The sequence below is a fragment of the Phocoena sinus genome, chromosome 3 (assembly GCF_008692025.1).
Source record: "Phocoena sinus isolate mPhoSin1 chromosome 3, mPhoSin1.pri, whole genome shotgun sequence".
Classification (NCBI taxonomy): domain Eukaryota; kingdom Metazoa; phylum Chordata; class Mammalia; order Artiodactyla; family Phocoenidae; genus Phocoena; species Phocoena sinus.
In genome coordinates, this window is record NC_045765.1 from 28,101,776 (window position 1) to 28,126,261 (window position 24,486).

Here is a 24,486-nt window from a genome sequence, read left to right on the forward strand (position 1 = left end):
CCTTGTGGTGGGAATACTTTTTTTTTTTTTTTGGCGGTACGCGGGCCTCTCACTGTTGTGGCCTCTCCCGTTGCGGAGCACAGGCTCCGGACATGCAGGCTCAGCAGCCATGGCTCACGGGCCTAGCCGCTCCGCGGCATGTGGGATCTTCCCGGACCGGGGCACGAACCCGTGTCCCCTGCATCAGCAGGCGGACTCTCAACCACTGCGCCACCAGGGAAGCCCTGGGAATACTTTTTGAGGTGGACTCACATCCTCCCTGCCTTGTTTTGTTATTTTGAAATCTAAGAAAAGGGTGGCACAGGGAGGCAGAGAAAGGACACAGAGAAGCCAGAGGGCCCTGCTCTGTGTGTGTGTCCTTGTGTTAGGACTTGTCGTCTGTTTAGCGTGGGCCATGTCGGGGAGAGGTAAGATCCCATTAGTGTACAGGAAATGGCAGTGAATCTAGAGGCGCAAAGACTGGCAGTTAAGTTCTACCTCCCTACTGGCTGTGCAACCAGTTTACCTTCAGAAGCTCTGTGGCTTCCCCTGTAAAAGGGTAATGGTAACAAAGCCATCTTGGGGCTGGTGTGTTGATTACACATACTAGGGAATGCAAAAGGGCTTCCTTGAAAAGTAAAGTACTAAATATATATTATGGTTAGGACTCTGGCTTGGAGTCAGACAGATTGGGTGTGTTAGACTATACTACTGTCCATCAATATCCAATGCTACTCCCTGGAGTCAGGCTTGGTCCCGTGACATGGTCAATGTGCAAGAAGTGTCCCCTCAGTTCCAAAGGGGATTTTATAAGCTCATTATTTTCCCAGCTCTCTTCCCCTGCCCCCGTGACGAGTGAAGAGGGGCCCCGAAGAGTCAGGACCCTGAGTGATTAGAGTAAGCACAGTCTCCAGGCTGATCCTTTATGGACCCCTATCACCTTTTATCTTGGCTTTTTAGAGTTTGGGGGATTTGGAGATTTGGGGATAACTGAGTCTGGCCTCACTGATACACCTGGGTACTGTTTCTTTATGCCATTTAATAGAAAAGCGGTGCACAGAGAAAACACACATATAGTAACACTGAACACAGCACAGTCTTAGGCATTATCTCAGGGACAGCCCGAGCTGGGTTGCTACTTGTTGGCACTCTTGGGAAGGGGCCGATAGACCCCGACGACCACAGCGTGGTCCCTCTCGTAGGGCTCCAGGGTCAGCTGCTCTTGAGGCTTCAAATTCTCCTGCTGCAACTTCCTCACCTCAGAAGCAAACACCGCCTCGGCAGAGGCGGTGGAGTCGATGCAATTGGCCTTGATGGAAATGAGGAAGTGGCCCCCGTTGCGCAGGAAGGTGTGGGCATTCAGAGCCACGATGCGGGACTGGTCTGGCTGGGCCACATCGGCAAAGATCACGTCCACCATCCCGATGAGCATGCGGTACTTGAGGGGGTGCCGGGCGTCTTCGAGGACTGGGATGATGTTGGTTCTCTTCTTGGCCACGTTGACCAGATCGCGGCCGGCGCGGTGGGAGAACTCGACCGCGTAGACTAGGCCATCAGGGCCGATGATGTCGGAGACGTGGGAGACGGTGGTCCCCGAGGCGGCACCCAGGTAGAGCACTTTGGACTTGGGCTTGATGTGAATCTGGTCGACCCCGCCCAGTATGGCCGCGGCCAGCTTGGAGCGGAAGGGGTTCCACGTGCGGTACTCCTGTTTCACGCCGCCCTCGGTCACCGTGACCCGCCGCTCGCCGTACACCGACTGGCCGGGCACCATGTTCAGTGTGACCAGAGCGTCCTCCGCCCCGCGGTAGATAAATACCCCCTCGTGCCGGTGCGGTTCCACGGATACCGTGGTGACGCCCTTCCTGCGGCGGTTCTTGATCTTGGCCACGCCACGCCGCTGCCCGCCGCCTCCGCGGTCCCTGCCGTCTCCGCCACCGCGCCCCCGGCCCCTGCCGCCTCCGAAGCCACGCGTCCGCGCTCCGAAGCCGCCCTTGCCCCCCTGGCCGCCGCCATCGCCTCCCGGTCCTTTGCCCCCGCCTCCTCCTTTGCCCCCGCCTCCTCCTCCGCCTCCTCGCCCCCCGCCCCAGCAGCCACCTCCGCGGCCGCCAGACACCCCACCGCGCGCGCTCACCGCCGACTTCATGGCGCGCGCCGGGGCGGGGGTGGCTGACGGCGGTTGTCAGGGGTTACTGGTGGCTCGGAGTGGTTGTCAGGGACCGCCGGTACCTGGGGGCGGTTGTCAGGGTCGCCGGTGGCTGAGAGATGTTGTCGGGGTCGCTGGTGGCTCCGGGGCGGTGGTCCTGACTCTGGACGAAGGTTAGCGGCAGCGGTTGCCTGCCGGGTTAGCCGCGGCAGGCAGCAGGGGCGAGGTGGGCGGCGGTGGGGACCAGCTCTACTGCAGTCCCCGCATCCCGGGAGCCGCCCTTTGACGCAGCGACGGGCGTGATTGCATCACACCCGCTATGGCGACCCTGCAGCTCCGGAAGCCCCCGCTTCCCAGCACGCGCGCAGACGCAGCCTTCTCCCTTCCCTCTTCCCCATCTTCTGCTTTCTCAGGGACCCCTGGCAGTTCTTCTTGGCAGGAGAGGGGGAGACAAACATCGCTTTCAGTACTTGCTGCGCCACTCGCTTGCTGTGTGGTCTCAGAAAGCTTACCTGACCTTCTCCGAGGGTCTTGTCTGAACTTGGGCAAGTTTCTTGACCTGTGTCTCAGTATTCCATCTGAAAACAGAACGTACCACAAAGGTTTGTTTTAAAGCACCACATACACTTGCCCAGCCATGGTGCATGCTAAGTGCTCTGTAAGCATTCGCTTTTTTCTTTATGTTTTTTACTTACTTAATTGATTGATGGATTGATTAATTTTGGCTTGCAGGATCTCAGTTTCCCCGCCAGGGATTGAACCCAGGTCACGCCAGTGAAAGTGCTGAATTCTAACCGCTAGACCACCAGGGAACTCCCTGTTTAGTTTTTTAATGTATTTCTTTTGGTCAATCTTTAGTTGAAATGTATCGCTGATAGCTCTTTTGCCACCTGAAAGTGTCTCTGGTCCTCTTTTACAAGGTTGGTGGAAATGCACCTTGGTACAGATATTCTATCAAACCCTTAAACAACGTACCTATACTTCCACTTAGTTATTCCACTTTGAAATTTTTATCCTAAAGGGATGATCCCAGCCAGAAATAATGGTAATTAGAAGAGTGAAGGTAGTGATGGTAGTAGTGGTGATGATCATCATTGTCGGAAGTGTTGTCAGAGGTGAGGTGAAGTAGCCTAATCTAAGAGCTACTTAGAAGATAGAATCCACAAGACTTTATGCAAGGTTGGACACAGGAAGTCAAAAAGAGGAAAATTCCAAGCCAGGGGTTTCCAAAGGATAGTGACTCCCCTGATGTGGTTAATAGCCTGCAACCTTCAGCCCTGGTTGCTCTCTATTTAGCTCTGCTCTTTTCCATCAACTGTGCTAAATCCTAGAACCTGTTCTGGGAATATGGGGCAGCAAGAAAATATTGATTCTTCAGTTTGAATGGGGACACATACACCAGAGCACTAAATCCTATAACACACATCAGCAAGAGCCCAAATCTCATGTTTGTCATTGAATTCTAGTCTACGTTTCAAAAACCTGCTCTTTCAATATGCAGCATCTTCCTGAGCATAAAAAAAGAATCACTGGACTTCCCTGGTGGCGCAGTGGTTAAGAATCCGCCTGCCACTGCAGCGGACATGGGTTCGAGCCCTGGTCTGGGAAGATCCCACATTGCCCTGAAACAACAAAGCCTGTGCGCCACAACTACTGAGTCTGCTCTGTAGAGCCCGTGAGCCACAACTACTGAGCCTGGGTGCCACAACTACTGAAGCCCACACACCTAGAGCCCATGCTCTGCAGCCAGAGAAGCCACTGCAATGAGAAGCAGGCGCACCACAGTGCAGAGTAGCCCCCACTCACCGCAACTAGAGAAAGCCCGTTCACAGCAATGAAGACCCAACGCAGCCAAAAATAAATAAAATAAATTTTTTTAAAAAAAAATTATTAGGCAGCACCATGGACAGCAAAACAGGTGTCAACGCAGAGGCTTGCTCCTTCTGTCAGAACCACGGACAGCAACACCAATGGGGGCCGGTTAAGCTGCTGGCGCTTGCTTTGGGCTCAACCAGGAGCAACGCAAGATGGTGTAGGTAGGTGGTGCAAGCAATCGGTGGACCTCCCTATTAGTGGGACTAAGTGCCTAGTCCAGAGAGGGACCAAATGTAACTGAATATTAGGGCAAATGTCTGGCAGAGTCCACACAGCAAAACTTTCATTCCATCCTGGACCAGGAGTCTTTCTGTCTCAAATTCATGGACAGCAACACCAGGTCTGGTTTTCCCTTCTGGCCAAAATGCCTCCTTAATGTGGGCCAGAGCCTATGTGTTGGAACGTGGACAAGGGGTCAGAGAGTGCGCGTATGGTTCCTGAGGTGTATGGTCCACATAAAACGCTCTCCTTAGAGGTTTCTACTCTCGTTACAAGGGGCGCTTCTCCAAATTGATGAGCTATGCTTGGTGCCTTGGTTTGGATTGCCCCCAAATCGGACCCTGTGATGGTTAATTTTGTGTGTCAACTAGACTGGACCACGGGATGCCCAGATATTTGGTTAAATGTTATCCTATTTTGTGAGGGTATTTTGGGATAAAATTAACATATAAACTAGTAGACTGAATAAAGCAGATTGCCCTCTATAATGTGGGTGGGCCTCATCCATTCAGCTGAAGTCCTGAATATAACAAAACGCTGACTTTCCCCTGAGTAATAGAGAATTCTCCTGCCCGACAGCCATTGCACTGCCGTATTGACTCTTCCTGGGCCGGTAGCAGCCTGCCTGCTCTTGTCCTTGAACTGCAACATTTGCTCTGCAGATTTTAGACTTGCTAGCCTCCATAATCACGTGAGCCACTTCCTTATAATCTTTCTATATAGATACATAGATATAGATGTGGATGCAGATATAGGTATATAGCTATAGACGTGGAGTTATACATATGGATATAGAGAAATAGATTGATCTATCTATCCTACTGGTTCTATTTCTCAGGAGAAACCTGACTAATACAGACACTCATACAGGGACTTGGGTCCAGGTGATCCCAGGAAGCACACGTGGGTGTGGGGAAAATGAGACAGGGCAGGTAGAAAGGCTAAGAAACAGTGCATTAATGAGCAGATTAGCACGGTGCATGATTAGGGCTCAATTGTTCTTTTTATAATTTATTTGGTTGCACAGGGTGTTACTTGCAGCAGGCGGGCTCCTTAGTTGCGGCACATGGGCTCCTTAGTTGTGGCGTGCAGGCTCCTTAGTTGTGGCATGCAAACTCTTAGTTGCGGCATGCATGTGGGATCTTGTTCCCTGACCAGGGATCGAACCTGGGGCCCCCTGCACTGGGAGTACGGAGTCTTATCCACTGTGCCACCAGGGAAGTCCCAGGGCTTAACTGTTCTGATTACTCTCTGAGAAACTGTGTAGAGGGCATCTCAGAATTGTACCACTGCAGGCTGGGAGGCTGGGGCAGTAATCCAGCATTCTCCCTTCCCAACCATCAGGAATTGTTTCTGGAACTTTTTTTTCCTTCAAATGTTTATGTATTTATTTTTGGCTGTGTTGGGTCTTTGTTGCTGCATGTGAGCTTTCTCTAGTTGCAGCGAGTGGGAGCTACTCTTCGTTGCAGTGCACGGGCTTCTCACTGCGTTGGCTTCTCTTGCTGCGGAGCATGGCCTCTAGGTGCGCGGGCTTCAGTAGCCGTGGCACGTGGGCTCAGTAGTTGTGGCTCATGGGCTTAGTTCCTCTTCCTGGACCAGGGATTGAACCCGTGTCCCCTGCATTGGCAGGTGGATTCTTAACCACTGCGCCACCAGGGAAACCCTGTTTCTGGAACATTAACTGTCTTATCCTTTGAGTTGCTCCTGTGTGTGGCTCAGCAAATTCCCCTGATGCTTCAGACAGCTCTCAGGCAGAGAAGCAGGCACTTGGAATGGGGAGCTGCAAGCTCTTTACCACAGCTGCAGGTGAACTCAGAGGTGAGTCTAGGGGATATTAGATAGGGCATCAATGGTGCCTGCTTTAGTTGGCCACTACATCTCAAATACAGCCCGAACTTTGTTGTGCAAACAGAACTTGGAAAAAGTACGTGACTCATAAGGCTTATTACATCAGGTAATAAAGTCATACTACAAATGTACTAATACTACCTGTATTACAGGTAGTATTTAACTGTATTTAACTTCGCAGTACAAAACTCTCATCAATAAGCATTCATATTTTTCCCTCTGGTGCACGGTATCATGGAGGTCTGAAGTTACATTTGAATACCTTATTCCTTTTTTGATTTTATCCAGGGTACTAAAGCCCAATCCTCCACAATGAACCCTCTCCACTATGCCACCAGGCTACTGAAGGAGATCAGAATCCAACAGCAAGAGATCCACCAAACTTTACCTTAAATAGTTTAGATAATTCTGTTTGCCACTCTACGTATAAGTCTTAGAGGGCACACCTACTGACACATTTTGACCTTTTTCTTATCACTTTCTGTTATGTTGTCATTAATTCTCCTTCACCACGATACCAGTATCTCTGAGGCCCTTGTTCACAGCCTCTGTTTTAAGTGGACAACTGTGGCCTTTCCAGTGCACTTGCTGCTCATTTCAGAACTGATACTCTCAAGCAATTCATGCCTTCCCCTGTGATTCCACTAAATGGAATCCATTGGGAGGGATGGCTAGTGATTACAAATTCTAAACATAATGAGCAGTACCTTCATGAATTTAGAATTGTTCTGCAGGAGTAATTACTGTAAACTAGCAGTAGGAGTGTGCCACCTTGCTGGGGGTGCCTACTTCCCCAGGTTTTGGTGGCCCGCCCTACGCACTAGATTCCATACCAGGGCTTGAAGCAGCCTCCACCACGCTCTAGCAGTGACAGTTTCTCCAGATATCTTCCCACCCCTGCCCCTAGTGGCCCATCAGTTTCTTCACATTACTGATGTCCTCTGCAATAATCTGCTAAGGCTTCCAACATCCCTCTCCGTCCAGGTCTGCAAGCCAAAGGCGCATTTCTCAGGCTTTTTCCCACTGCCTCATTGCTGTTGACAGCTTTGGAATCAGTACAAACCAACTTTGCACATCTTGTTTCTGATCAGAGGCAACCTTTCCCAGCATGACGTTTGATGACTCCCACAGAGGCCTTTTCTGTCTCCCGCCTTTGATTCCTACCTTGCATAGCCATTTGCTACAGGCTCTCTGTTGGGATGCTCTAGCCTGGGAGCACCCATCACCAACTAGACTTTCAGTCCAGTGGAACATGTACCCCCTCTCCTGTGCATGACCCCAGAATGCAACCAAGGCAGGGACTCATGCCAAGTATTGGCATCATAAAGAGATTGAGGTGTCAAAAAAAACCTCTGCCACTCAAATTTTCATCTGGGGTCACTTACAACATTAAAATCGGTCTCATTTTCAAAGATTCTTTAGCAGTGTGACTCATCTGCTCAAGAAGTTTCTTAAAGGGATAAGTTGGCATTGTGATCCAGACACTTCTGTCTGACAGCCAATAAGAACAACTATGGTCACTTCAACTTTTGCTTACAATTGACTTATTATTCCATAATGTATGCCCTCACATGATGTTCATAATTATATCTGTGACTGGGCTTCAGTAGTAACATGGAGTACATCAGTCCTACCCATAGACTTCACAAGATATATGAAACTTTTCTCTGTTACTCTCATATACCATTCCAGAAAATTGCCTAAGGAGTGACTAGTCATGATTTAGGTAAAACCAGCTGGAAGGCTGTGCAACCTCATCCCCAGTCTAATTAGCATTTAAACATTCACTCCTGAAGAGGCTTCCCCAACCTGTTTTCTATAAGCCGTGGTCTACTTCCAAAGGTGACTCCAGGGATTTGCCTCTCTACCCCTAGTGACAGCCACAGTTGTATTTGGTCAAGATGGACTGGGCTATGATGCAGTAACATATTACAACCCTCAAATCTCAATGGATTAATACAACTACGTTTCCCACTTGCTTACATTTAATGTCCATTGAAGATCTGTGGGAGGTTCGCTCCACATAGACACTGCACGGCTCACACACCAACATCTTGTGGCTGTAACATGAGAAACAAGAGGGCTCCCATTGTTGCCATGCGGGAAGAAAGGGCATGGAGAACTCACTTTCCTTTTTCTCTGTTGTGGCCTAGGGTTTGACACAGTCATTTCTACTCACAACCCATTGGCCGGGACTAGTCACATGCCCTGTCTAACTGAAAGGCAGCTGGGAAATGTGGGTGGGATCATTGGTGAACAGTAAATGTTTTTGTCACAGGTATCTACTGCATAATGTCAGTCTGGCACACCTGGATCAGTATACCTACATAAACATCACAGATAAAATTTACTGTTCAGTGTGCATATATTTCAATTTATTCCTCAAGACAAAACAGAATACCTTTTTACTAACACATGACTAAAGCCCAGAGTAATAATCAGTTCTCAATCACATGTCTAATATGGCATGTTAAGTAAAAAAGAGAACTGTCTCTCCTTTTCTAATATCTGGGCCTTGGAGTATAGTTCAAGTCCCTTAATTGGGATTCCATTGACATTTGCCCACTACCTCATTGGGTGTGGCACTTCTTCTCGGGGGTGGCTCAGACTCTCACTCCATTTTACCCTGTAGAATTAGTGACTGACACTTAGTAAATCCTCAAAAAGCTTAGATGGCTGCATACGTCAGGGTCTTCCAGAGAAACAGAAATTTATTTCTCACAGTTCTGGAGGATGGAAGTTCAAGATCAGGTTGCTAGCATGGTTGATGGTCGGTTTCTGGTGATAGCTGTCCCTTTCTGGCTTGTACATGGCCACCTTCTCACTGTGACCTCACCTGGTAGGGAGAGAAAGTAACGTCTCTGGCATCTCTCTCTCTCTTTTTTAAAATTTATTTTATTAAAGTATAGTTAATTTACAATGTTGTGTTAATTTCTGCTATACAGCAAAGTGATTCAGTTATACACATATATACATATATTCCTTTCCACTATGGTTTATCAGAGGATATTGAATATAGTTCCCTGTGCTATATAGTAGAACCTTGTTGTTTATCCATTCTATATGTAATAGTTTGCATCTGCTAACCCCAAACTCCCAATCTTTCTCTTTCCCCTCCCCGCTCCCCCTTGGCAACCACAAGTCTGTTCTCTATGTCTGTGAATCTGTTTCTTAGTTAGGTTCATTTGTGTCATATTTTAGATTCCACATATAAGTGATATCATATGGTATTTGTCATCCTTTTTCTGACTTCCTTCACTTAGTATGATAATCTCTAGGTCCATCCATGTTGCTGTAAATGGCAGTATTTCATTCTCCTTTATGGCTGAATAGTATTCCATTGTATATATGTACCACATCTTCTTTATCCATTCATCTGCTGGTGGACATTTAGGTTGTTTCCATGTCTTGGTTATTGTAAATAGTGTTTCAATGAACATTGGGATACATGTATCTTTTCGAATTATAATTTTGTCCAGATAGATGCCTAGGAGTGGGATTGCTGGATCACATGGCAACCAGGAGTTCCTTTTTTTTTTTGCAGTATGCGGGCCTCTCACTGTTGTGGCCTCTCCCATTGTGGAGCACAGGCTCTGGACGTGCAGGCTCAGCGGCCATGGCTCATGGGCCCAGCCGCTCCGGGGCATGTGGGATCTTCCTGGACCAGGGTACAAACCCGCGTCCCCTGCATCGGCAGGTGGACTCTCAACCACTGCGCCACCAGGGAAGCCCAGGAGTTCCTTTTTAATGGCTGAATAATATTCCATTCTGTGTGTGTGTGTGTGCATGCGTGTGCGTGTGCACTTGTGTGTATAACTTCTTTATCCATTCATCCATTGATGAACACTTAGTTCCCATGTCTTTGCTAATGTAAATAATGCTCTAATGAATGTGGATGTGCAGATATCTCTTCAAGACATTACCAAACCAAACTTGGGTCTATTTGCCTGCAGCAAAGCCAATCTACTGACACGGGGTTTTGGTGAAGAAAAGTTCAACATTTATCGCAGGGTAACAAGCAAGGAGAACAAGCAGCTAATGCTCAGAAAACCTGAACTCCCTGATGGCTTTTAGGAAATGGCTTTTTCTTTTTCTTTCTTCCTTCCTTCCTTTCCTTCCTTTCTTCCTTTCTCTTTCTTTCCCTTTCTTTCTCTCTCTCTCTTCCTTTCTTTCCCACATCACACAGCATGTGGGATCTTAGATCCCTGACCAGGGATCAAACTCGTACCCCCTGCAATGGAAGCACGGAGTCTTAACCATTGAACTGCCAGGGAAGTCCCTAGGGAAGGGTTTTAAAAGACAAAGTGAGGGAAAGGGTTGTAGAGTATGTGATCAGCTCACACACAATTTTCTTATTGGTGGGTGGTGAGGCAACAAGATGAGGTCACAGAGGTCAGCATTATCAATCTTCACGCTCCAGCTCATCTGGGGGCTACATGCTAGTGGTCAGCATGCAGTCAACTTCTTCCATCTTGTGGGGGTTTTAATATCTGAAAAACAACTCAAAGATTTGGATCAGGATATTATCTATAGCCTCTGAGGAGGAATTAAAGGTCATTGACTTTGTTTTATGGTTAAACTATTATTATTTTGTCTTGCTTGATTGCTTTCCTTTGTTTCTGTATTTCTGATTATATTTGCTCTTTGGAAGGCCTAGGAGGCTAAAGTTTTTTTTAAAATAAGAGATGGAGGACACAGGTTGGGTGTCTTTCCCCAGGAAGACCCTGTAGGGTCCTGCTCAGTTTCAAAGATAGTGATTTCATTTTCTTCAGGTATATATCCAAAAGTAGAACTGTTGGATCATATAGTTGTTCTATTTTTAATTTTTTGAGGAATTGCCATACTGTTTTCCATAGTGGCTTCACCAATTTACATTCCCATCAACAAGTGAGCAAGAGTCCCCTATTTTCCACATATTCACCAGCACTTAGCTCTTGTCTTTTTGGTAATAGCTATTCTAACAAGTGTGAGGTGATATCTCATTTTAGTTTTGAAATGCATTTTCCTGATGATTAGTCATGCTGTGCACCTTTTCAGGTACCTGTTGGCCATGTGAATATCTTTTGGAAAAATGTCTATTCATCTATTCCGACCCTTTGCCCATTTAAAAAAAATTTATTTATTTGGTTGCACTGGGTCTTAGTTGTGGCAGGCATGCTCCTTAGTTGCAGCTCCCAGGCCCCTTAGTTGTGGCTCTCCGGCTCCTTGGTTGTGGCACATGAGCTCCTTAGTTGTGGCATGCGAACTCTTAGTTGCAGCATGCATGTGGGATCTAGTTCCATGACCAGGGATTGAACCCAGGCCCCCTGCATTGGGAGTGCAGAGTCTTAACCACTGCACCACCAGGGAAGTCCCTGCCCTTTTTTTGTTTTTTTCCTGCCCATTTTTTAATTGGATTATTTGGGTGGGAATATTTTTTTTTTTTTTTTGGCTGTTGAGTTGTATGAGTTCCCTATATATTTTGGATATCAACCCCCTATCAGATATGTAGTTTACAAATATTTTCTGCCATTACATAGGTTGCCTTTTCATATCGTTGATTGCTTCTTGACTATACACAAATTTTTCAGTTTGATATAGTCTCACTTGTTTATTTTCACTTTTGTTGCTCGTGCTTTTGGTGTCATATCTAAAAAAATAATTATTGCCAAGCCCAGTGTCAAGGAGATTTTCCCCTATGTTTTCTTCTAGGAGTTTTATGGTTTCTGATCTTACATTTAGGTCTTTAATCCACTTTGAGTTAATTTTTGTAATTCACGTAAGATAGGGGTCCAATTTCATTCTTTTGCATGTGAATATCCAGCTTTCCCAGAACTGTTTATTGAGAGACTATCTTTTCCCTGTTGAGTATACTTGTCTCCTTTAGGTCAAAGATAAAAAATAATCTTAACTGTTAAAACATTGGTCTGTATGCAGTGCTCCTGTCTCTTCATAGTACCTTAATTGAACTCACTCAGTTCCCTTGGTCACAATATGAAATTGCTTTAGCCAAAAATATTCAAGTTCGCTAATTATACTATTTAAAAACACAGTGCCTTTAATATTTCCTTTATACTTCCTAGCAAGGCTGAGCCCTCTTCACTGAAGTACCTCTTTTTCTTCAATGACTCAGAGACTCAGAAATATGTAAGGGGTCTCAGCTTCCAGGTTCCTGCACATCTTGGTGTGCTACTCAGAGCTCTGTGCCCTACAAAGAAAGAGCAGCTGGCATCCCTCTCAGTCCGCCAGGTGCAGGGCCATGGGAACAGGAGATCTTAAAGCCATGGGGATCGGTGATGCACCTGGTATGGGTACAAAGGCTGGCCTGAAATCCGGGTGGGCTAGAAGGAAAAGGCAGGAATCTGAAAAGTACTAGAGGAGAAAGAGGAGAGGAAGAGAGAGAAAGTACACAAGGAAAAACATGTACTTCAAGGCAAACAGACATGAGTCCCAGTCCTGGCTCTGAATTGTTATCTCTTCTGAATAGCTATGTCTTCATTGGAATAATCAGGTTGTTGGAAGGATTATAGAGTCTTACAGTAGGTGCTCAGTAATGAGTAGTTCTTATCAAAGTTATTATGCCAGAGCAGGTGCAGAGGGGCTTATGATGTTGGCAGAGTGCCTTTGCTGCTAGATATTGGCACATCTTTATTAAACTATACTTGCAACCCCTTAAAAAGCCATTAGGTATTAACTAAGCAAGAACATAGGGAGAAAGAGTTTCCTTCTTCTCCACCTAATCCCTACTCTTATTTCGGTCTCCTAGATTGGCACCTCAGCCTTCCTATGATTTTTTGCCGTCAGCCAGGCAAACCCAGTGACAGGCACCTGAACATCAGGCCAAAAGAGTTGATGTTTGGAAAGAATAATTTTTCCAGAAAGGAGGATAAAGGGTAAAGATGTAGTTTCACCAGCTCTTGCTGATTCAGCCCCTGATCTTAGAGTTCTTCACAAAAGAAACTGAGTTGTTTATTATCAGGCATTATGCATTATTTTTCTGAAGTCGGTTTCTAAAATATTCCTAAAGGAAGAAAACTTCCTTCTATATTTCTGGTACTGAGCTGATGGTTTCATTTCCTATAATCCTCACAGTAATCCTAGGAAATGGGTATTTTTAGTTCCGTTGAACAGATGGGGAAGCTAATGATTGGAGAGAGGGTGTAACTTTTCTAAGCCAAGTTAAACAGCTTGTAAGTGGTAATTAACATTTGTTAAGTGTCTACCCAGAGCCATCTCAATGATTATTATAATCAGTAGTAGTAATAGCACTGGCAGTGACAACCGCTTTTGAACCCTGTATTTATTAACTGTATATATATTAATTAGTTTATATATATATATTTGTGTCTAGTTGGGGAGGCTAAATAAGAACACATATATATATATTCTCATTTATATATTACTTATAATACAAATGTAAATGAGAATATGATAAATTCAGTCCAGATACTCATCCTCACGGCTGGCAGGCAAGGTTAAGGCAAAGAGGGTCAATAACTCTTCCAGAGCCAAACAGCAGGGAAGTAAGTGGTTCAGCCAGGAAAAACCTGGCCCATATTCTGTGAATTCCTTCAGAACCAGGACATATACTTCTCTGTGTTTTAACACAGAGTTAGGGTGCAGTGATTTCAGGCTGATTAATTTTCTCAGTACTAAGCTAGTGTTGCCAAACCTGTCAAACTCAATATCCAATATTGACAAGGATTTAGGACATGGAGTTTTCATGCATTGCTGCTGGGACTGTGACGTGCTTCCCTCCCTGTCAAGCCATTTGTTAATTGTGCTGAAGTCTTTACCAGGCGTGTACCTTCTGACTCCACAATTCCACCTCTTGGTGTTTACTAGAAGGAGAATGATCATGGATCTGTGCCAAGATTTATACCCAAGAGTCTTCACTGCAGTATCACCTGAAAAAGCATAAGTTAAGAAATAAGCTCTGTGTTCAACAATACAAGATTGATTTAAATTGTAGTATATCCATAAAATGGAATATAATTTGCTACTAAAACTGATGTTTTTTTTAACTGTTTCTAATATTCTCCAATTATCTTTTATTTTTTAAAATTTTATTTATTTTACTATTTATTTGTTTGCTATGGGTCTTAGTTGCAGCAGGTGCGCTCCTTAGTCGCAGCTCGTGGGCTCCTTAGTTGCGGCTCGCCGGCTCCTTAGTTGTGGCATGAGAACTCTTAGTTGCGGCATGCATGTGGGATCTAGTTCCCTGACCAGGGATCGAACCCGGGCCCCCTGCATTGGGAGCACAGAGTCTTAACCACTGTGCCATCAGGGGAGTCCTAAAACTGATGTTTTGAAAGAATATGCAAAGCCATGGACCAATGTCCATATTAACTGAAAAAAAAATCTAGTTAAAATATGACCCTTTCCCATTATATATGTACACACATGCGTGTGTTTGTACACAAAAGGAACAAAACACTACAGTATTTATAAATGGGCATTTGGATTATTTGTAACTTTTGTTTTATTTTTCTTCTTAATTCAGTTTCTGAAGTTAGTTCTGTGGTGGGAGTTCCCTGGCAGTCCAGTGGTTAAGACTCTATGCTTTCACTGCAGGAGGCACAGGTTCGGTCCCTGGTTGGGGAACTAGGATCCTGCAAGCCATGTCACGTGGCCAAATAAGTACATAAATAAATAAAAGTAAAGTCAGTTCTGTGGCAAGGGAGAAAAACATTATTTTTAAAAAGAATAACTGTAATATTGGCTCTGAATCTAATTTTGATTAAAACCATTTGGATATCCATAGGAATGAAGGGAATGTGAGGAGGGTAATAACAGAAAATTAATTTACATTCTAGCTTCATAAAAATAGGTTCCATTTTTTTTCTCTGATACACTGTCTAGGGGAGAGGCCTAGTCAGGAAACACCAAACAGGGTTCAAATAGGATGCAATACTGAGCCTCTGTTTTTCCAATTAAAAGCCAACTAACTATTTATTTGGAAAAAAAAAAAAGACACTCTCAAAAGTTGGAAATTTCTTGAATGGTTGACTCCAACTCTCTACTGGGTTTGCCCTGAATATTTGGCAAATACTCTATTCAAAACAAACGAAGGAGATTATTGCTGGTCTAGGGATTCAAGGAGGTCAAGGTGAGCAAAGAGCTCTCATACAGTTCCTCAAAAAAAAGACTATTTTTTAGAGCAGTTTTAGGTTCACAACAAATTTGAGCAGGAAGTACAGAGTTCCCATATACTCTGAGCCCCCCACCCCACAGGCTCCCCCAGTATAGATGTCCCACACCAGTGCTACATTGTTCCCATGATGAACTTTCGTTGACACGTCATCATCACCCAAAGTCCATAGTTTCTATCTGGTCTCACTCTTGGTGTTATACCCTCTATGGGTTTTGACAAACACAATTTATTTCTATTACGGGACTAAATTTATAAAAGTTAATTTCATAATTACAGCTAGAGCTCACTGGGAAAGGTAGAAACAATGCTGAAAGGGCCAGTCGGGAAGGAAAGGACTAATGGATCAGTGCCTCCCTTCAAAGGGTAGCAATCCTCACCAAACAAGGGTCTCCTAGAGGGTGGTCTAGGACAAGCCCCTCTGTAGCCAGTCTGCAAAGGGCACTCACACAGAATTTCTGGACTCCTGTCTCAGTCAGACCAACACAGGAGACTTGGCCTGACACTCCTTGTAGCATGGTAGCCTCTCAGTCCACTGAGGTCCCTGTTGGCCATCTAACCTCTATGCTCAGTGAAGAATTCCCTGGGGTGGAGTCTGCCCTTCCCCTTCCCTTGCAGAATACAGGTAGAAATGCTGGATGGCCTTTTTAATACCCCAAACCTCCCTCCCTTGACAAACTAGAAGCAACTCAAATTTTCTGATATTTATAAAAATGTTTGTCTATGGTAACCTTTGGCTCCCTACTAGGTTAGCTGTATGAAATTTGTCCCATATATCCCCCTTCAAGCCTCTAGTTTCCATGGATGCATCTGTCCCATTTCATACCACCACACTGGAGGCTCTTTGCTCCTTTCTTTTTTAGTTTTTATTTTATTTTATTTTATTACTTATTTATTTAGCTGCATTGGGTCTTTGTTGCTGCGCGTGGGCTTTCTCTATTTGCAGCGAGCGGGGGCTACACTTTGTTGCAGTGCATAGGCTCTCATTGCGGTGGCTTCTCTTGTTGCGGAGCACAGGCTCTAGGCACATAGGCTTCAGTAGTTGTGGCATGCAGGCTCAGTAGTTGTGGCTCACGGGCTCTAGAGCACAGGCTCAGTAGTTGTGGTGCATGGGCTTAGTTGCTCTGCGGCATGTGGGATCTTCCAGGACCAGGGATCGAACCTGTGTCCCCTGCATTGGCAGGTGGATTCTTAACCACTGCGCCACCAGGGAAGTCCTGCTCCTTTCTAAAGTGAAAAATTCTTGTTCTGACCTATTTTGAAGAAAAGTAGGTTGGGGAGTACTTCAACTGCACCCTAGACTTCATGATTAGAGCCTGAGACCTTTTTTGTGTGTGTGGTACGCGGGCCTCTCACTATTGCGGCCCCTCCCGCTGCGGAGCACAGGCTCCGGACGCGCAGGCCCAGCGGCCATGGCCCACGGGCCCAGCCGCTCTGCGGCACGTGGGATCCTCCCGGACCGGGGCACGAACCCGCGCGCCTTGCATCGGCAGGCGGACCCCCAACCACTGCACCACCAGGGAAGCCCCCTGAGACCTTTTAAAGTAACGCAACTCACTAACTTTATTCATATCTAATCTGTTTCTTAAAAACATTCCTATAATGAGTGAGCCTGAATACTGTGAGATATAATTGAGGCTTCTCACCCTGGGGCTTCCTGGTACCTTTACCCATGCCATGCCCCCTTTTTACCCCCATTTTAGCTGGGGGCTCCTTGATGTCTGAGGCACTGTGTTATCCTGGGCCTAGAAGGAAGCCTGGTAGGGAGTAGGTGATCTGTTGATGTTTGTTGGCTATGCTTGAGTGGACTCAGCCAAAGCAGAGAAATGAGGCAAAATCACTTCCCTTAAACTGTCTTTCACTAAGGAGGGGGCTACAATTTGCAAGTTCATTTGCAGCAGCTCTGAGCTGTCCTGGTGTAGAAGAGCATTCAGAAATAAGGAACCCAAGGCTTTGTAAGCATGGGCCCTTTGTCCAAGGTACACAGCAGAGCTGGAAACAGACCAGATTCTTGGCTCCTGGTAACTTCTCTGGCCTCTTTAGAGGTGTGTCACTCTACCCAGGCTCAGCTGGATTGTGAACCCTCAGGTGCAAGCCCGGAAGTCTCACAGGACTCTGAGTAAGAGCTTGCTGCCCACAAAGCACATGGACAAACAAGACTAGGTGTGGTAGGTGAAAAATGTTCCTTAAAAATATCAGATCCTAATTCCTCAAACCTGTAAATGTTACCTTATATGGGAAAAGAGTCTCTGCATATGCACTTAAGGATCTTGATATGAGGAGATTATCCTGAATTATCTGGGTGGACCCTGAAGGCAATCATATGTAACTTTATAGGCAGAAGGGGATTTCACAGAAGAGAAAGTGATGTGACCACAGGGGCAGAAATTGGAATGATGTGGCCAAGTCAAGTAATGTTGTCAGCCATTGGAAGCTGGAAGAGGCAATAATACCTTGATTTTGTCCCAGTGATATGATTTTGGACTTCTGCCTCCAGAATTGTGAAAGAATAAATTTCTATTATTTCAAGCCACCAAGTTAGTGGAAATTTGTTATAACAGCAGTAGCAAACTAACACTAAACAACATAAAAGGAATGATTGCCCCATAGAGCAGAAACTATGAGCTGGTCACCCAGCAGTATTCCCATTCCCCCACCCCCTTTTTTATTTTTGGCCACACTGTGCAGCTTGTGGGATCTTTGTTCAAGCCGAGTCCTAGCCACTGGACCATCCCCCCACCCCAATTCCCTTTTTTAAAGTCGTGTAGGAACTTCCCTGGTGGTGCAATAGTTAAGAATCTGCCTGCCACTGCAGGGGACACAGGTTCGATCCCTGGTCCAGGAAGATCCCACATGCCGTGGAGCAACTAAGCCCGTGCGCCACACTACTGAGCCTGTGCTCTAGAGCCCGTGAGCCATAACTACTGAAGCCCGCGTGCCTAGAGCCCATGTTCCGCAACAAAGAGAAGCCACCACAATGAGAAGCCCGCGCACCACAACGAAGAGTAGTTCCCACTCGCTGCAACTAGAGAAAGCCCGCACACAGTGACAAAGACCCAATGCAGCCAAAAACAAAAATAAATAAAAATAAAATAAATAAAATACAGTAGTGTGTGTGTTTGGGAAATTTAGGGCTGCATGGGCTCATTGGAGATAATACAGTATTTAAAGACATTACAGAGGCTTCCCTGGTGGCACAGTGGTTGAGAATCCGCCTGCCAACACACGGGACATGTGTTCGAGCCCTGGTCCGGGAAGATCCCACATGCCGCGGACAAATTAAGCCCATGTGACACAACTATTGAGCCTGCACTCTAGAGCCCGTGAGTCACAACTACTGAGCCTGCACGCCACAACTGCTGAAGCCTGCGTGCCTAGAGCCCGTGCTCCACAACAAGAGAAGCCACCACAATGAGAAGCCCGCACACCACAATGAAGAATAGCCCCCGCTTGCCGCAGCTACAGAAAGCCCGTGCAGCAATGAAGACCCAATACACCCAAAAATAAAATAAAATAAATAAATTTATAAAAATAAATAAATAAAAGCTCTAAAAAAAAAATACATTACAGGATGAGAGAAAATCAAGTCACCGGCAAGATAACAGTTTGTTCTCCCTATTCATGGATTCCATATTTGTGAGTTTAACAGCTTGCTAACATTTATTTGTAACCCCCAAATTGATACTCGTAGAGTGTTTGCAATCATTCATGGCTATGCACAGAGCAGTGAAAAATTTGAGTCACCCAATGAACACATTACCAGCTTAGGTTGAACAAGGTGCTGTTCTGCCATCTTGTTTCAGTTCACATACTGTAAAAAAATGGTCCTTTTCGTGGCCTATTTAGTGACACTTTTGTGCTTTTTGTTGGTGATCTTGCTGTTTAAAATTGTCCAAGAAGGCTATGATGTGCCTTTGAAAGAAAATAAGTGTGTTACATAAGCTTTGTTCAGGCATGAGTTATAGTGCTGTCGTCTGTGAGTTTTCACATTAATCCATCAACAATACATATTAAATTTTTTAATTTGATTTAAAAATTTATTGAAATATAGTTGATTTACAATTGTTAGTTTCTGGTGTAAAGTGATTCAGTTATACATATATAAAAATATATTCTTTTTTTTTACACTCTCTTCCATTATAGATTGTTACAAGATATTGAGTAGAGTTCTCTGTGCTATACTGTAGGTTCCTGTTGGTTATCTATTTTATATATAGTAGTGTGTATATTTTAATTCCAAACTCCTAAGTTATCCTTCCCCCCTCCTTCCCTTTGGTAACCATAAGTTTGTTTTCTGTACCTGTGAGTCTATTTCTGTTTTGTAAATAAGCTCATTTGTAACCTTTTTTTAGATTCCACATATAAGTAATATCATATGATATTTGTCTTTGTCTGGCTTACTTCACTTAGTATGATAATCTCTAGGTCCATTCATGTTGCTCCAAATGGCATTATTTCATTCTCTTTTTTATGGCTGAGTAATACTGCATTGTATATATATCTGCCATATCTTTATCTATTCATCTGTTGATGGACACTTAGGTTGTTTCCATGTCTTGACTCTTGTAAATAGTGCTGCTATTTAATTAATTGATTAATATGATGTATTACTTTGATTTATTTTCAAGTGTTGAACCATCCTTACATTCCTGGGTAAGTCTCATTTGCTCATGATGAACTTTCTATTTTTTCTTGGTTCCTCCTTATAGTTTCTAGTTCCTTTTTACAGTAATCTGCATTTCTGCCAATAGCCTTTCTTAATTCCTTCAGTATTTTCATTATCTCCTTTTTGTCTATTGGACTGAAGAGGTCTGTTTCATTGTTTGTTGTTTCAGGGGAATTCTCTTGATCTTTTTATTGGCAATGGTTCCTCTGCTTCTTCATTTTACTTATATTTCTCTTGCTCTGAGTTTAGGAAAAAGAGTTATCTACTGTGGTCCTGGAGGGCTATACTAATGTGGGAGCGTCCCTTTGTAGCCTACGTGGGTTTAACACTTTTGGCGCAGGGGCTGTTTTTAGTATGGATGGCTGCCACCTCTTTCCTCAGTGTATGCTGGCCATTATCCCCTTGATAGAAGGTGTGAGTGGTGTTGTGGTGGCCAGAGCCTGCACTGGATGTTGAGTGGGGTCTCCTCTTTGCTCTGTGGTTGTCACTGCCCTGTCAGGGGCAGGGTCTGCTACCTACCTAGATGTTGGAGTAGACATCCCCAGATCTGTTTCTGAGCTGCATTACTGAGCTGTGGTGTGAGGTAGGTGGGACTGGAGCACTCCCACTGGGAGGGGAGCCACTGAGTATTCCTCTGCTGGAGCTGTTCACTGGTGAGTGTGCTCTGATGTGTCACCTTTCACCCATTGTCCAGGCTCACAAAGTACACTGGTTGGCACTGCCCTTGGCCCTGCCTCAACCATGGGTATGCCGGCCATTCACGCACGTGTCTCAAGGACACCAGCACAGAGCCACTGAAGTCAGGTCCCAGGACAGCACAAGTCCCACACCTGGACCTGCTGTGGGAGCTATATAGAGGTAGCTTAGACCCTGGCATGGCCCAGTCCCTGCGTGCATGCACCCACAAAGCCCACAGCTATTAAGGCCAGACCCGTCCCAGCTGCGGGAGCACCCGCTATCTGTTCGGATGTCCCACAGGCACTGAATTTTCAGCCCTGCTTCCTAAGTCGTGTGGCCCCTGGGGCTCAGCTGTGCTTTTGGCCCTACCTCTGAATGTGGGCAAACTGCTGGTGTCTGCTCCCGAGGCTGCAGTTGGCCTTGGAGCCTGCCTAGGTGGCATCTGGGGCCTGCAAGACTGCCCAGGTGGGAGCTGGCCGAGGCGGGGTGGCTGGGACATGCTCTCCCGGAGCCTGCGTGAGCAGGGGCTAGCACATGGAGAAAGAGGCTATAACGGCAGCCCCCCCTCGCCGCTTCGTGCACCACTTAACAACGGTGCTTCGTTTCTACAGTGGGCCTGGCTTCTTGCCCTGGTTGTGGCCGTACCACACTCCAGCCCCTTCAGTCTCTCTCTGAGCAGCCAACACCAGTCCTCTCCCCAGGTTTGTACTCTAAACCCCTTGTTTCAGCACCCGGCCCCCACCTGTACCAGCGGATGCGCGTTAGGCTGGGGGTACAGGGCGGTGGCTCGGACCATCTGTGTAGGTCTCTGTGTTCTGCCTGCCACAAACCAGTTGCCATGCCCTCCTCTGAGCCTCTGAAGCTCCTTTTCTGTCCCAGCTGATCTCCCCGCAGGTGAGGGGGCTTCCCAGGGTGCGGGAATCTTTCCTTTCTTCAGCTCCCTCCCAGCGGTGCAGGTCCTGTCCCTTATTTTTCTTCCCTTTCATCCTACCCAGTTATGTGGAGATATTTCTCATCCTTTCAGGTGTTTTAGGATTTCTGCTGGTGTTCAGTAGGTGTTCTATAAGAACTGTTCCATTTGTAGATGTATTTTTGGGAGGAGGGGAGTTCCACATCCTACTGCTCTGCCATCTTGATTGGAGCCTCTCATTTGCTCATGATGTATTAATTGTTTTAATATTGTTAAATTTGATTTGCTAGTACTTTTGATGTTTTCATCTATATACATACGGAATGTCGATCTATGCTTTTCTTATCTTGTGATGTCTTTGTTTTTGGTATCAGGGTAATAATGGCCTCACAGAATGAGTTAGGCAGTGATTCCTTTCTTTTTTAGAAGACTTTGAGAAGAATTGATATTAATTCTCCTTTACAGGTTTGGTAGAATTCACCAGAGAAGCCATCTGGTCCTGGAGTTTTCCTTATTGGAATTTTTTTGGTATAACTGATTCAATCTCTTTACTTGTTTGAGGCCTATTCAGATTTTCTATTTCTTCTTCAATCAGCTTTGGTAGTTTGTGTGTTTCTAAGAATTTTTAAAATTTCATCTAAGTTGTCTAAATTTTTTGGCATGCAACTGTACAGTCGTCTCTTACATTTTATTCCGTAAGGTTAGTAGTAATATCCCCACTTTCATTCCTGATTTTAGTAATTTGAGCTCTCGTCAGTCTAGCTATAGACGTTTCGTTTGTCAAATTTATTGATTTCAAAGAGCCAAATTTTGGTTTGATTTTCTCCATTGTTTTCCTATTCTCTATTTCATACATCTCCACTCTAGTCTTTATTATTTTCTTCCTTCTGCCTTCAAAATGTTAACTAATTAGGGAAATGCAAAGCACAACCGAGACACCACCTCACACCCAACAGGATGGCTACTATCAAAAAGAGTGTTGACGAGGATGGAGAAATTGTAACCCTTGTGCACTGCTGCTGGGAATGTAAAATGATACAGTTTCTGTGGGAAACGCGGCAGTTCCTCGAAAAATTAAAAATAATTACCATTTGATCCAGCTATTCTGCCCCTGAGCATATACGCAAAAGAACTGAAAGCAGGGTCCTGAAGAAAACTTGAACTCATGATCATTAGCAGCATTATTCATAATAGCTAAAACGTGGACGCAACCCGAGTGCCCATCAACAGACAAACGGACCAGGAAAATATGGTATATACATACCATAGATATTATTCAACTTAAAAAGGAATAGGTATTTCTAAACATTTCCCTTGTAATTTCTTTTACTTTATATTTTTTAGTTATTTTCTTAGTGATTGCCCTGGGGATAATAAGTAACATCTAAATTTAGTTTGTAACAACCTAGTTTAGACAACTTTAGTTTGTAACAACTTCATATCAACAGTGTACAAAATCTTTGTTCCTATATAGCTCCATCCCCCACTTCCTATGTTTTCTGTAGTTGTCAATCCTACTAAGAGGCGTCCCCAACCCCTGGGCTGTGGACCAAGGAGAAGACTGGCACTTAATTATTGCATTTTCTTTTGCTTTTGAGTGTGTTTGTGTGTGGGGGGATTTATATTACTCAGTGACTTCTGCTCCCTAACTTTTCTCAGAGATATCTTTAAAGTGCTTCTTTGGGGGAATTTTCTCATTTATAGGAAGTTTTAGTCCTAGTTTCTGATTGCTTCAGTTGAAACTGTCTACAAACACAATGGGAAATTGGGGCTTCATACCGTCCACCTCTACCCCAAATGTTGAGAATTAAAAAGAACAAACCTGGTAAAATCCTGGAGACCAAAAGCATGCTAGACAGGGTGGGTGTCAGTGGGGAGCAGCAGCCCCAGGACGCCTCCCTCCTCCCTTGGTGGTTGAATCAGAGGGATGTAGACAGGCTGAGTGTGGTCCGAAGTAAAGGGTTTAAACTCTTTCATTCCTTAGCGGTTCTCACTCAGTGACACAGACAACTGATGAAGGCGAAATAACTGAACGTTAGGAACCGGGCCACACGGCAGGAGGTGAGCAGCTGGCAAGCGAGCAAAGCTTCACCTATTGCTCCCCATCGCTCGCATTACCGCCTGAACCATTACCCTCCACCCCCCGTCTGTGGAAAAATTGTTGCTGAAATTGGGGACCGCTGCTATTGAGGATCCCTTGCATGTGATTTGAGTAGCTTCTCTCTTGTTGCTTTCAAGATTTCCAATTTGTCTGTCTTTCAACAGTTTACATACTTCAAAAAGGATCTCTGAGTTTATCCCATTTGGAGTTTATTAAGCTTCTTCTATATGTAGATTAACGTTTTTCATCAAATTTGAGAAATTTTTAGCTATTATTTCTTCAAATATTTTATGCTTCTTTCTCTCCTCTCATCTGGGACTCCCATTATACTTGATGGTGTCCTGTAGGTCATCTCTTAGGCTCTGTTCATTTTTTAAAAATTTCATTCTAAGCATTAACATAATTCTTTCTCAGACTGTATAATTTCAATTTGGCCTACCTTTTAAGTTCTTTCATCTATCTGCTCAAATCTGCTGTTGGGCCCCTCTAGCAAATCTTTCATTTCAGTTATACTTTTCAACTCCAGAACTTCTACTTGGCTTCTTTTTAATAATTTGTCTTCTCACTGCTATTAGCTTTAGTTAGATATTTATTCTCAATTTATCCTTTATTCTGTGGACATGGGCTCTGTGCATACCAGTCGTAAATGGTAGTTATTGTCATAACTCATTAAGATCATATCTAAGGCTCCTTTGAGCTTGGAGACCCTTGGAAACAGCATGGTGCAATACCATTCATGTTTATTAAGCATTTGTTTTTTTCAGAATAAATGGTAATGAAGGTTGTGTTCTCAGGGACTATAGTAGGGCTCAATAAATGGGATTCCTTATTTAATTAAAATTAGAGAAAGTATTTTTCTTTTCAGAAGCCTAGTTGTGAGAGATAAAGAACCACATGTTCGGGCTTCCCTGGTGGCGCAGTGGTTGAGAGTCCG

The 24,486-nt window shown here is 44.9% G+C and overlaps 1 protein-coding gene across 3 annotated transcripts; it reads right to left on the reverse strand.

The window, feature by feature from the left end:
* Window positions 1-1,006: 1,006 nt before the first annotated feature.
* On the reverse strand, window positions 1,007-24,446 carry FBLL1 (fibrillarin like 1). 3 transcript variants are annotated; one of them, XM_032627271.1, is made up of 6 exons: window positions 23,274-24,446; window positions 18,958-19,109; window positions 13,854-13,953; window positions 8,790-8,903; window positions 8,051-8,127; window positions 1,007-2,703 (listed from the first exon to the last, which is right to left on the reverse strand). In XM_032627271.1, exon 6 carries the CDS (start codon window positions 2,123-2,125, stop codon window positions 1,115-1,117), a length of 1,011 nt encoding a protein of 336 aa, XP_032483162.1. In that variant the 5' UTR covers window positions 2,126-2,703; window positions 8,051-8,127; window positions 8,790-8,903; window positions 13,854-13,953; window positions 18,958-19,109; window positions 23,274-24,446; the 3' UTR covers window positions 1,007-1,114. The 3 variants fall into 3 exon arrangements, with proteins under 3 accessions (XP_032483162.1, XP_032483163.1, XP_032483164.1); XM_032627272.1 differs by lacking the exons at window positions 8,051-8,127; window positions 8,790-8,903; XM_032627273.1 differs by lacking the exons at window positions 13,854-13,953; window positions 18,958-19,109; window positions 23,274-24,446 and adding an exon at window positions 10,409-11,204.
* Between the last annotated feature and the right edge of the window lie 40 nt (window positions 24,447-24,486).